The following is a 13,360-nucleotide window of genomic DNA, read 5'->3' as shown; positions in this document are numbered from 1 at the left end:
GCAGATATACTGGCCACTGGATTAACAGTTTTCTGTTCCCTGACTGACCAGAGCAGGGGCTGCTCCAGGCTAATGAGAACACCTGACTCTAATTAACCTGTAACGAGTCAGGTGAGGTCATTCAGTTAATGTGACCACCTGACTCTAATTAAGGCCCTGCTGATACTATAAAAAGGGCTCACTCCAGTCAGGCAGAGGAGAGCCAGGGAGCCAGGGGAGAGGAAGGTCAGAGCTCTGCCACATGAGGTATATAGGCAGAGTTGTGTTGGAGGCCCAGAACTGGCTGCAGGTCAGGATGAAACAAAAGGAAAAGCAAAGACAAATAAGCCAGAACACGAGTTGCCAAGACTAATCAGAAATAACATTTTCTTTTAATGTTTTGGTGTGCATTACATGGACTATAATGTTTTGACAGTGTTCTCCCAGGGGAATTCCACTTACAATCCCTGCATGCAGTGTGAGATTTAAGCAACAGCAAAGGTTTCTAATGCATTCCCCCAAACTGTGTGAGCGTGAGATTTAGATATACTGTACAGTAACTATGTAATATATTTATATATCTATATATGTTTACATTCAACTCTATAGTCAGAGAGGAGACTTGATCTAATTCCACTTCCTTCTAACATTTTTATCTCCACTCTCCTCCAATTGGCAGGACTCTTTAAGGCCCTGATCCTGTACCATAGAAGTCAATGGGAATTTTGCCATTGACTTCAATGGGAGCAGGATCCTAGCTTTAAGTCACCTCTTCCCAATGTAGCAGGCATCTGCTCCCTTTATGAACTCAACCTCTACATAGGGCAAAGCTCTGCTTCCTATGTAGTGAATCTCTATTTACATAGAGGAACTCTGCCTTCTGCATAGGAGAATTATGCCTCGATAGTTCCCAGGGATGGGTAAACTCCCTGTTTACCTTGGAACTCATTCCCCTATATAGTGGGTCTGTAGAGAAAAGTTCAGCCCCTGTAGAGCAGATCCCTGCCCCTACATAGGAAAAATCTGCCTCTACAATAGGGTATCTTCCCCTAAGTAGGATGTAGCCCAGCTTTTCTCTGTACGAAGTAGACATTTGTCCGCTCTGAAGAGGCTTTTATGTAGGGCAACTTTGCCCTTATATAGCAGAATTCTTCCTGTATCTAGCCCTCTCTCCCCTTTATTGTGTCACCCAGGCCATATATGGCAGAATGCTGCTCCTACCAAGTGGAATTATGCCCAATATATCAGGAGGTGGGGAACTAAACAAACTGGCCTTCCCTTATAGTTGGGAACAAGACCTTTGTTAGAGACTGAGCCCTGCCTACTCTCCTCCCTGCCCCTAGCTGTAGAGGGATAAACTACCCAACTGCATGGCCCCAGCTGACCCTGTTGCCATAGTTAAGTTGCACTGCTATGGCGATTAAGACCCTTCAGTATTGTAAAAGGGTGGCTTTCCCAGGAGCTGGAGAGCCTGGGCCTAAAACAATCCTGATAATGAGATGAGCCTCACCTGAGGGGAATCGGGTATTCTAATATAAAAGGCGGCAGGCTCCTGGAGGGCTCTGGTTGAGACTGTTAGTGAGGAGACTGTGCCAGAGGGCTCAGCTCTAGCCAGACTGGTGTGGGGGAGGTGATGATTTTGGCTTTATAGTGGGGACTCATTGGGGGCTGTTTGGGTTATTTTGTGATTAAGGACTCTGAGGTCTGTGTGAGCTTTGTTTGACATTAAGCCAGACTGAGAAAGGAGTGGTGTTAGCCCCAACAGAGATGGGGGGGTGGGCTTAAGGGACCTGTAAGAAATTAGGGGCAGGGTGCCTGCAAAGCAGCCCCTGACTAGGATGGGGTGCTGGATAAGTGACCACACCACTGTAAGTATATTTCACAAATCTTCTCCCACTCTGCCCCAGATGATTCACTTCTGCCCCAGACCACAATGGAACAGCCTAGTGCTAGGGGAATGAAATCCCTTCCACACAGCTGGCTTATCTCTGCATGTGTGCCCACTCCTCTGACCATGGGACTCTCATCCCCTTGCATTGTGAAGTAGGACTGAGTCACCCTGCCAGTGCCCAACAATTTAGTCCCTCTCTTTTTCCCTGTGCCAACCCAACACACATTTCCTGCCTTCTGCAAGAGCTCCTGGTGCTGGGGTGGGAGGGGAATTCCACAGAGACTTTTAAAGCAGCTGTGACATTGTATTTGATAGGTATAAACCTGGGTTGAGCCAAGACGTCCCCAAATTATCCAGGACAAACCCGTTCTTTATCTGAAAGACCCAACTGTTCCATGCCCCTCACACCAGGAGGTACCAAGTTCCCAGCCCATCTCCTTGATGTACCAATTCTTCACTTTTGCCCTTCCCCGGCACAGGAGCTCAACTAACTGCCATTTGCTTGGATTGTTTGCAGTGATACCTTTGCTGTTGATCCCCTGGGTGTGGTGTAGATCTGGGAGGATCGGAGAGGGTGGGCTAGGAGGAAGACCGGCACACTTCTCAATAAATCTTATGTTTGTATTGTGAAAAATAGATTGCTCTGCTAAGCAAAGATTCTTCATTGGCTACTGTTCCTATGACAAAGGCATGTGGCTTGTAACAAAGGGATACAAAGCCTCCCAGAGCTGGTTATAAATGAACTACTGCCTGCAGGGCCTATGAGACTTGTCTTGAATTGTAGCTGGGGGTTGTCAAGGTTTAATTCTCAGTCCCACACTTGTCATTTCTCTGGCACTGAGTAGTGTAGAGATGGGGCATGGAGTCTCCTAGGGACTAACACTAGGCTGCCCTGTAGTAAACTGCTGTCTCAGTCCCCTGAGACTGGGATGGGATACTCTAAGGACTTTCACTCTGATGCCATGCAAGAAACCCAGATTTGATTCCTACTCCTGACCTCTCTTGAAATGTTACCAGAGTACTGATCCTGAGGATCCTAGATCGTTGGGGGCTGGAAGATCTGCAGGGGCTGGGCCCAGCATCCTAGGATTTAGTGAGCTGTGTAGTCATGAGGACACTCAGGTTTGCTCCATCCAAGGAGTGCTGTGGTGACCAGGCCTGGGCCTCCTTAAGGGTTTGTGAATTGTAGACCTACATTCTGTCCCCACCCTCATCTCTCTCTTGGGGGTTGGGGGAGGAGAGCAAGAGATGGAGCACTGCAGGAAATAGGCTGATCCCGGCCTGCAAGGTCAAGTTTGGGATAAAAAACATGAGCACCCTTTAGAAGAGACAGCAGCCACTAGCAGAGAGGACCCCATTCACTGCACCACCTGAAGTGTGGGGCGGAGGGAGCTGGTGTTGCAGAAGGGCCAGTAGGACTTGTTTGGGGTTGTAGATGGTGGGTTGACAATGATTCTCCTCTTCCCTTTCCCTCTCTCTCTCCTACTGTTTATAGCTCACAGAGCATCAGGCTTATTCAGCTCCTTGTTCTGGCCCCATCTGCAGGGAGGGCCTCGGGGCTGACCGGAGCGGCGGAGGCGTCGAGGGGGGAGGCCAGCCAGCTGGCGGCAGATCTCATCTGGAGACAAAGAAGAGAGTTGCAGAGAGACATGAGACAGAGGATTAGGGCTTCATTCAAGCTCAGTTCATCACATGAACAATTAGCAATACAATCTTGACGTTGTCCATATAAACTTGTGATGGACACTGATTTAAATGGGACAGAGAAATGAATCCTGAAGCCTTTATTCAGATTTCATTCTGGCCTTATGGAGGCACAATTCACACTGACGTCACTGGGAGTTTTGCCTGGATAAAGACTGGGCTAGATTCTGCCCTCATTTACACTAATGTAAGTCAGAAGCCACTCTTTTCCGCTCCGAGGAGTTACACCAGATTTCCCCTGGTTGCCTTTGAGTAAAGACTTGCCCAGGATTTGTAGACCCTAATCTATTAATCAGGGAACACCATGTAAATTCCAGGTGAAACCAAGTCTTTAAAACCCATTGCTAGAGCCTGCTTAAACTATTCATTTGGCTACTGATTTGATCCGTTCTCAGTGTTAATACAGAGCTTTGTGGAACTTCAGATCTGGATCCACATGTGGATTTTGCAACTGAGTTGCTTCCTATCTTTCTAATTGTTCAGATCCAAGGGTTTGGTTTGGCCTGTCTCCCCTGTCCCCAAATTTTGGGGATGTTTGAGTCTAGATCTGAACTCTCTGCTCTGGCTCATCTCTAGAGGTTAATATTAATTTGGGATTAAAGTTGCAGTTTCTATCAGAGAAGTGACTCTGCAAATCCTCAAATTCCAGTTCCTTCCTTGTGTGTCAATTTCAGCTTGATTTACAAATCAAGAGGAGTTTTCTAAAAGCTGCTGTCACATACTCAAAACTGGGACCTGAAAATCCAGGTAAATTCTCTCTGCTTCTTGCATCACTACCAGCATTGGTACTACTACATTGGCTAAACCGGACAGTCTCTACGTAAAAGAATAAATGGACACAAATCAGACGTCAAGAATTATAACATTCAAAAACCAGTTGGAGAACACTTCAATTTCCCTGGTCACTCGATTACAGACCTAAAAGTCCCAATATTACAACAAAAAAACTTCAAAAACAGACTCCGAGAGACTGCTGAATTGGAATTAATTTGCAAAATGGATACCATTAAATTAGGCTTAAATAAAGACTGGGAGTGGATGGGTCATTACACAAAGTAAAACTATTTCCCCATGTTTATTCTCCCCCCCCCCACACACACACACACACACACTGTTCCTCACAACTTCTTGTCAACTGCTGCAAATGGAGCATTTTGATTACCACTACAAAAAGTTTTTTTCTCTCCTGCTGGTAATAGCTCACCTTAACTGATCACTCTCGTTAGAGTGTGTATGGTAACACCCATTGTTTCATGTTCTCTGTGTGTATATATCTATCTTCCTTCTGTATTTTCCACTGCATGCATCCGATGAAGTGAGCTGTAGCCCACGAAAGCTTATGCTCAAATAAATTTGTTAGTCTCTAAGGTGCCACAAGTACTCCTGTTTTTTACCAGCAATAAAGTTTCCCCAATGGGAAGCCAGCTAATGATTCTACTGATAATGCACAAAGCAGAATAAATTTGCTAGCTCTCCCATAGCTTTATGGGCTCTCCAGGATTAACAGCAATAAAAACATGACTGTTGGGGCTGGTCTACAGGCACTTCTTTTACTGCTTTTACTATACGCATTTAGAAACAGACATAATTATATATGTGCTACCCCATAGTATGGACAACATAATACTGGTATAAACAGGAGTAGCTTTACCATGAAACAAACTGTGTGGTGACAGGGGGCCCCCCCAAATGCCGGACAAATATCTGACAACCTGCCCTCAAGTCCCAGCATGCCGTGGCTGGTGGCCCCACGCTGCTCCCGGAAGCAGCCCCCAAGTAGAGAGGTAAAAGGGAAGAGGTTCCATTAGGTCCCATTTTGTAGACTGTGCAGTGTAGGTTACAGGGCCAGAAATCTGTAGTAGAGATGAGCATGGATTCCTCCTATTATGCCACCTTATAAGGTGGTACAGCCACCCCTGTCAAGAAGAAGGGAGTGAGGGGAGCTCAGGAGGGTTGGAAGTTGAGCCCCAACCTCTTTAAAGGCCAGCCACCTTGTGCCACTGCCCCATCAACCACTAGTTCCCCCAGAGACAAATGTCACTCGACAGGCACGCTACAGTTTCTTATAAAGGAAAGCATACCTGAACAAGGCTGCCCCCCTTCCCCACAGAGCTCTGCTCTGCTGCTCCTCCGCCCAGCCATCACTCACCTTGCATGGCTTCATCCTCCTTGCAGACCACACGAGAGCACACCTCCTTGTTTATTATGTACATGCGACGCACACTGAGGGGATGAGAGGCCACCAGAATCATGTCAAGGATGGGAGAGAGAGATTCAGATTCATGAGAACAAAAAATGATATAGGCAATAATCATTCAAACAAGGAGGCAAATCCTGAATTCCAGTCAGTCCTTACTAAGGCTTACTTACTATGGATGTCAACAAGGCATTTTGCCTGTGTGGGGACTTCAAGTTTTGGCCCAATGCTCACAGAACATTTTACAACTTCAAAGAGTTACAAATATATTAAGTATTACACTGCATTAGTTAAGAACCTCAATTACACTCTTAGGATTCACTCCACCCACTTCCCTTGGAGGGACTAGAACTTGGGATAGAACCCTTGTGTCTCCATAGAGCACACACTTTCTGAGCTGGACATGCTCTTTGTGATAGTAACTTGGTTTTTCTCCTGGGGATTTCAGGCTTCTTACCTGGTAACACACAGGTAACTGATACACTGTTTCACAGGTTTGTGAACGGAGTACAGGCGTGTGCAAGGGAACTGCTCCTCACGGCATTCTGGGAACACACACAGGTGCAAATGAATGCCAAAGGCCGTTGTGATGTGGACACAAGTTCACTAGGCACTGGACTGCAAGCCTCAATTCATTTTACAAAAGCCTCCAAACTGGGGCTGGATTGGATCTAGTGCTCAAGATATTAAAGGCTCCATACCCCATTTCCTGATATTCTTGAGGTGCTGGGACTGTTTAGAGAAGAGAAACCCTGATAAAGGTGTCATACTAAATAATAAATGGTCTAGAGGATGAGGATAAAGCATTTCTATTCCCCTTAGCTCATAATACAAAAACAAGAGAACATTCAGTACAGTATACAATGAACCTGTGGAACTCACTAACAGAATAGTACTCAGAGTTTAGAATAATTCTGAATGGACATTTATGCAAATAATATCTGCAGCCATATTATTTAAGATACAGCTTTATAAAGGATATAAAATCTCATGCTTCAGGTTATAACTCGGCCACTTTTCTTGTGGGGTCAGGAAGAAACTTCCCCTGTGAGCAGATTATTCCATAACTGTCCAGTATGGGGTTACTTGAATATAAAAACAGCCATACTGGGTCAGTCTACTGGTCCATCTAATCCAGTATCCTGTCTTCCGACAGTGACCAGTACTGGCACCTCCCTCTGAAGCATCTAGTACTGCCCAAATGGATCTGGTCAGGTCTGGTCTGATCCAATCTGGCTATTTCTATGTTCGAACTGGATAGGAAATGATGCCCTAAAGGTGACAGGCTCCATGTCCCCTGCTTTGAATCCCCAAACTAAACATACCTGGTATCTCTGTTGTGTTTACAATGGCAGCTGGAAGTAGAAAACAAAGGATTTGTGAATTTTGGATTATTTGCTATGCTTCTAAAATAAACAGCGAAAAGCAGGGACCCTTAAGTGTAAAGGAAGGAGCATGGGGAATGTCTTACCCAAGAGAGAGCAGCTCTTCTCACAAAGCAGTATCCTTTGCCACACTAGTGCCCTGTGGTATGGGCACTGGAACTCCCAGAGGTAGGGCAAAAGGGAGCTCACTTTCCTTCTAATAGTGCAGTTCCTCTCCACCCTTGATCAAACCCTGCCTTGGGGTGTCAGCCTTAGGTGCTGACCCAGAGATAGGCCAGAAGGGAGATCAGGTTTATGTCTCCTTCAAAAGACAGACATTTATATTAAAGCAGTTGTACACACCTTGTTCATCTGCTACTATGCCTCCGGTATCAGGCTTTTTTTTTTTTGAACAAAAAACAAGTGTGTAAAGAAAGAGGAATTTCTGGAGAGTTACAGCTGGAGTTAGGGGCAATGGAGAAAGTGGGACTCTGAGTGTGAGGTGAAGGGGATCTCTAGTGGTGATACAGCTGGGAGTAGGGATCAGCAGGGAAAGGAAGGCCCTGAGTGGTCCCACTGTCAGAAGAATAAACTTACTCAAGTCATCCGTGACAGGTTCGATGTCAAGCGTAACTGGAAAAAGAGAGAATGATCTGAAAGATTCTGCTTTGAGTTTTTCGTCCTAACCCCCAGCTCTGCCAGCCCCCAGCTATTCCAGTCCTGAGCTCCCACACAGCTCTGCCAATGCCCCTCAGTCCTGCCCTGCAGCCCCCCTGCTAGTCCAGCCCTGGGCTCCTCACACAGCTCTGCCAATGCCCCTCAGTCCAACTCTGCAGCCCCCCTGCTATTCCAGCCCTGGGCTCCTCACACAGCTCTGCCAATGCCCCTCAGTCCTGCCCTGCAGCCCCCCTGCTAGTCCAGCCCTTAAGTCTCTCTGTATGCTGGATTTTGTATGATGACTACCAAAGAGGACTAAGTTTAGACCCAGTAAAAGTCTTTCCGGTTGTGCCCTTAGGTCCCATTTGAACCTAACTCACTGATGGCAAAAAGCTGAAACCTGCATTCCCCTCCTGAACTGCATCACCACTAATTCACCTCAAACATACACCCTCTATCTATCTGGTGTTCTCTCTGAGGCTATGTCTACACTACGAGTTAGGGGTATGATTCTCAGCTGCAATGCACACTCTCAAGTTAGCTTGTTGAGAGCTAAAGCAGTGTAGCCACGGTAGCACAGGCAGCAGCAGTGGTGGCATGGCTTAGCCCTGCTGAGTACGTGTTCAGGGGTTTCAGGTGGGTTTGTACTTGGCATGGTTAAGCTGTGCTGCCCCTGCCCATGCTACCATGGCTACACTACTATTTACACTAGCGCTAGCTCTCATTGAGCTAATGCGAGTATGTGTACACAAGCTGGTGATCACACTCCTGGCTTGTAGTGTAGACATAGCCTGACTCTCAATCTTTCTCTAGCACAGGGGTCCCCAACGTGGTGCCCGCGGGCGCCATGGCGCCTGCGGGGGCATCTAAATGCACCCATGTCCTGGCCGGCAGTGGAGCATCCGCCGAAATGCCGCCGAATTTCTGTGATGTTTCGGTGGCGACGCTTCTTGATGATGTCACTTGTCGGCGTCATCAAGAGGTGTCGCCACCAAAACGCCGCCAAATTTAGGCAACAACGCCTCTCGATGACACCACTTGCCGCCGACAAGCAATGTCATCGAGAGGCGTCGCCGCCGAAATGCCGCAGAAATTCAGCGGCATTTTGGCAGATGCTCCACCGCCGCCACAGTCCTTCGTCTGGCACCCACCAGAAGAAAAGGTTGGGGATCTCTGCTCTAGCATTTCCAAAGTGTTCTTTGCCACACTATCTAGGTGGTGTGAGCAGTGCTTAATTTGTAATGAAAGAGGTGCTGGGGCTCAAGCAATCTGTTTTACTTTCATAACTGGCATGGCAAGCACAGAAATGCCAGGGCTATGAACTACCACGCCTAGAAGCGCTGGGTGTGAGGGGATAATCAGAAACAGTGAGATCCTTCTAGAAGACCCCGTCAGTCTCCAGCCCACTCTTCGTTATATTATTATATAATTATTATTTAGTCTAACTGTGGACTTTTCACTGTGAATGTGCTGTAGGTTTTGTTCTGTTCCAGTACCTTGGGAAATGCTGCAGGGGGAGAGGCAGGTATTTCAGTGAGGCCCCAAGATGATCAGGGAAGGACTCTTCCTGATCTTCTTTGAAGAGGCATTCCAGATCCTGGGCCCTGCTCTCAAGGCTTTTCCTCTGGCTCTTACGAAGGTTTACACTTGGGCTTGGTTAACCATAGTGGGCCAGATGATTCTAGCTGCCATGATGGGCCCCTAAGATAGCATGAGCCTATCCAGTAAATATTCACACGGCGCCTCTCCCCACCTCTATCCACCTGCTCCTGGGACTTGGGATGCTCACTGGAAGCCTTGGATCTCATAGCAGTGTGTTTTGCATGCGAAAACTGAATTATTATTAATCTTGCTCTGACCACCCATCTTGGGAGAGAGGCCTCCATATATCCCCTATCCTGGGCACGGATTTTTCTGCCTCCATTGGCCTGGGATTGGCTAGAGACCACATCAGGGGGATATTCCTAAAGGAATTAATAATATATCCATCTCTATTTACTTCTTCTCCCTTCACCCCCCTTACAGCTTGCTTATTACTAGCCCTCCCCATTGCCCAATATCTGTCCCATGGAGTACCCTAGAAGGGCCACTAGTTGTCAGCAAACATGCATGTGATTTGAGTCATAGTGCTGCCCAGATGTGTCAGTGAACCTCTCCAAATCCTCTGCTATTTCACGGGAAGTCTCTTCCCCCTGCCACCACCCCAGGAAGTTCAGCTCAGAGCCTGAGCTTCACATTTCACTGCTTCTTATAATGCACACATCCCCAGAGTATCAAGGTGCCCTGTGTACATAGGTTAGTTCAAGTGTAAAACAGCCATTTCCTATATACCAGGACGCCTCTACCCCAAACTAACCTCCCTGTGAGGAGTGCAGAGAGAACCCCAACAGCAGCAGGGAACTCCAGGGTTTTATTGCAAAGGACACTGTAAAGGCACAGATGGGCCATCAACAAACCCTACTTCTAAACCCCTACTGAACTCTGGATCCAGATCCTGACTTCTCAGCTCTGGCCCATCTTGGGTGGCCATGCTGGAGGGAGAGAGGTCGGAGGTGAGGAGCTGCCCTGCCCCTAGTTCCTGCAGCACTCATCTTTGGGATGGACAGCTAGGGAGTTCAGGGTGAACTGGGTTGAACCTAGCCCAAACTGCAGAGAGGTGTAAAGCTGGGCAAGTGGAGTGTGGGCGTGATGTGCTCCCAATCCTGTTCCCTACACAGAAGTTTGGTGGCCACATTCTGCAAGAGTCACAGCTTCCAAGGAGCCTTTGAGGGTAGAATGTGTTGCAGGAGTGTAGCTGTGAGATGACTAAGGGATGGTTGGCTAAGGCAAGGTCTGCCTTGGAGAGGAGAGGAGAGAAGAGGAAAGGAGAGGGCATAGTCATGTGGCACCTTATGTTTTCGAAGCACTGTACAAATATTAACTCATTTATTCTCTCACCTCTCCTTGGAGGTAGGTAACTATCATAATCCCACTTACAGATGGGAAAACTGAGGCAAAGAGAGAGAATGTGACTTGCCCAAAACTACACAGTGAGTCAGTGGTAAAGCCAGGAGTAAAATCCAGGTCTCCTGACATATAGTCCACTGTTCTCACCACTAGACAATGCTCTCCTTATATACCAAGTGTTCCACACTTGGGTACCACTGAGGTAGCAGTAAGGTTCCTCTAACTTCCCACTGTTACAGAGTGACTCAGTGTTAGGTTCTCAGATCCCAGGATCCTCCTTGTCTCTCACAATCCTTTGCTATAAAGCATCAATTCACAAACAATCCCAGTGCACACAAAGAAATACATGCACTCAGAACCATAATAAATAATAATGAATTATTGAAGCACTCTAAAGTGCTTTGCAGATTGGTACATTCAGAGCTTATTTACTCAGCACTGAAACACAGCCACATCTCTGGTTCTTCCCTGCCTCTTGTCCTGCACATCTGCGCCATGTCCATATCGTGGAGTTCCTTCCTCCATAACATCTTAAGAGCTAGTCTTTTCCTTCTGTTCACACAGCTAAAGTTCTCATCCAGGGCCTCATCTTCTCCCATCTTGATTTCTGCAATCTCTGGATCCCTGACATCCATACCACCCCTCTCCTGTCCATTCAACCCCAGCTGCAAAGAACTTTGCTTGTCACTCTCACTACATCAGTCCCCTCTACAGGCACCTCCTTTTCCATCACATCAGGTTCATGTTCTCACCTTTAAAGGTCCTTCAGAATTCTACCTCCCTATATTTATGTGGTTTTCTCTCTTACTGCATTGACTCACTCTACTTTGCCAGCGATGCAAGCCTCAACCACCCATTTTAGGTGCTTCTCCCACAGACTTTTTTGAGCTTTCTTCCATGCTACTCCCTCCACAGGGAACGCCCTTGCCCAGCTATTCCATAAAGCCATGACCCTGTTCTCCTTCAAATTCTTCCTCAAGATCCACTTTTATCATGATGCTTACAGTAAATTGCTAAATAGTAGTGACTGGGTAGAGAGCCCATGGGGATTGCTGAGATTAATTTATTTGTATCTGTGTGTGTATCTGTGTGTGTATATACACACAGATATAAATACACACATACATATATCTACACACATCCTAATATCTATTAGTGACTGAAAACCTGCTAATTGTGCACCTAGCTAGTCTTTATAACCACTATCACTGTTATCCTTGTCCCTTGTCTTGGCTTAAATTATATTGAAAGTTCTTTGGGATAGTGACTGTCTCTTACTATGTGTGTGTGAATACACCTAGTGCAATGAGATATCAATCCCGAATGGGGTCTTTGAGTGCTACCATAATACACGTGATTAATAATAAACACCATGTCTGAGGTAGAACATGACAGCTGTTTAACATTGCATAACTGCACTACACAACAGCTGAGGCCAGGAAATGAAGAACTGAATAGCAGTGAGATAGAATATGATTATCCAGGACATTAGGACCAACACACCTATCCCTGTACAAAGTACCATCAGATTTTTAACAACCTTGAGTGATTGGTGTGCCTATTTTAGGCTTCATATAAAGGAGAACGCCTCCAGTATCTTAATACCCCCTAGCACCATACTGGGGCACTGGGATTAGCACTTCCTACTGAGTAACCAGCATCTTGCTTTTCTTTCAGCCTGTGTGCACACGCGCGCGCACACACACACACACACACACACACAGAGCAGACAGCAAGACTTACTTGCTGGGTCTTCTTGACAGTTGACCATCGGTAGAAACCAGTCTGCAAGATAAGGTGGGAGAGGGGAGAGTAGGGAAAAGAAAGAAGGGGGATTTCCATAAACTGGAGTCTATATAATTATAATAATACTGTCATGAACTAGCTAATGTATGTACAGGAGACCACTGCCCTCCACTGGATGGAATGAGAACTGCTCAGCTCTAATCTTAGGATCTATACTGCTAATGGATAAAAGAGATTGCCCTTTAGTTTAAGAAGTTTTAGAGCAAGAGCTCTACCATATCTGTCTGAGTGGGCACAACTGGGAGTGGGCAGTAACAGCTGTGGAGTTGTAAGGGGCCACAGATTTGTTCCTAGACTTTGCCTTTCCACAGCACCATTTGCAAACCTTGTTGTATTTTACAAACATTAGCAAATTAAGCTTCACAATCCCCCTCTGAGGTAGGTTAAGTATCACACTGCCTATTGCATAGGAGAGGGAACTGAGGCACTGAGCGAGGAAGTAACTTACCCGAGGTCCCAGAGCCAATCATTGGCACAGGAAGGAACAGAAGGCAGGTCTCCTGGTGCCCAGTCAACAGCTGTAACCACCAGACTATCTTTCCCCTCTGTTATGGAGCACCTCACATTCCCTGACAATAGGCTGGAAGATCATTTACATGCAGGCATATTATAAGGTGAGAAAAAGGGACAGGCAGAGAGCAGTGGAGGCCACCTGTGCAGTCAGTGTAACAGAGGAGGAATAAAAACCGAGATCCACTGTTCACTTTCAAAATGCCAATGGCAAGAGAGCTGCTTCTTTAAGCAGCTCGAAACAGGTAAAAGTTTTCTGCTAAAAAAGGGAGGAAGAAAACATCTGCATAACTGGGATGCGGGGGG

The 13,360-nt window shown here is 46.6% G+C and overlaps 1 protein-coding gene across 5 annotated transcripts in view; it reads right to left on the bottom strand.

The window, feature by feature from the left end:
- Positions 1-342: 342 nt before the first annotated feature.
- MFAP5 (microfibril associated protein 5) overlaps positions 343-13,360 on the bottom strand; it is a 45,007-nt gene continuing 31,989 nt past the window's right edge. For 4 of the 5 annotated variants that reach the window (XM_039520786.1, XM_039520785.1, XM_039520787.1 and 1 more), the window contains 6 exons: positions 12,482-12,523; positions 7,733-7,768; positions 7,097-7,126; positions 6,229-6,316; positions 5,724-5,797; positions 343-3,488 (listed from right to left, as the gene is read on the bottom strand). In XM_039520786.1, coding sequence (XP_039376720.1) covers positions 3,367-3,488; positions 5,724-5,797; positions 6,229-6,316; positions 7,097-7,126; positions 7,733-7,768; positions 12,482-12,523 — 392 coding nt within the window. In that variant the 3' untranslated portion in view covers positions 343-3,366. The remainder of the gene's footprint in view (positions 3,489-5,723; positions 5,798-6,228; positions 6,317-7,096; positions 7,127-7,732; positions 7,769-12,481; positions 12,524-13,360) is intronic. The other variant, XM_039520788.1, reaches the window with a different exon arrangement.

The sequence above is a fragment of the Mauremys reevesii genome, linkage group 1 (genome assembly GCF_016161935.1).
Source record: "Mauremys reevesii isolate NIE-2019 linkage group 1, ASM1616193v1, whole genome shotgun sequence".
Lineage (NCBI taxonomy): Eukaryota > Metazoa > Chordata > Testudines > Geoemydidae > Mauremys > Mauremys reevesii.
The sequence above is the reverse complement of the archived record's forward strand: the minus strand, read 5'-3'. Positions and strand labels throughout refer to the sequence as shown.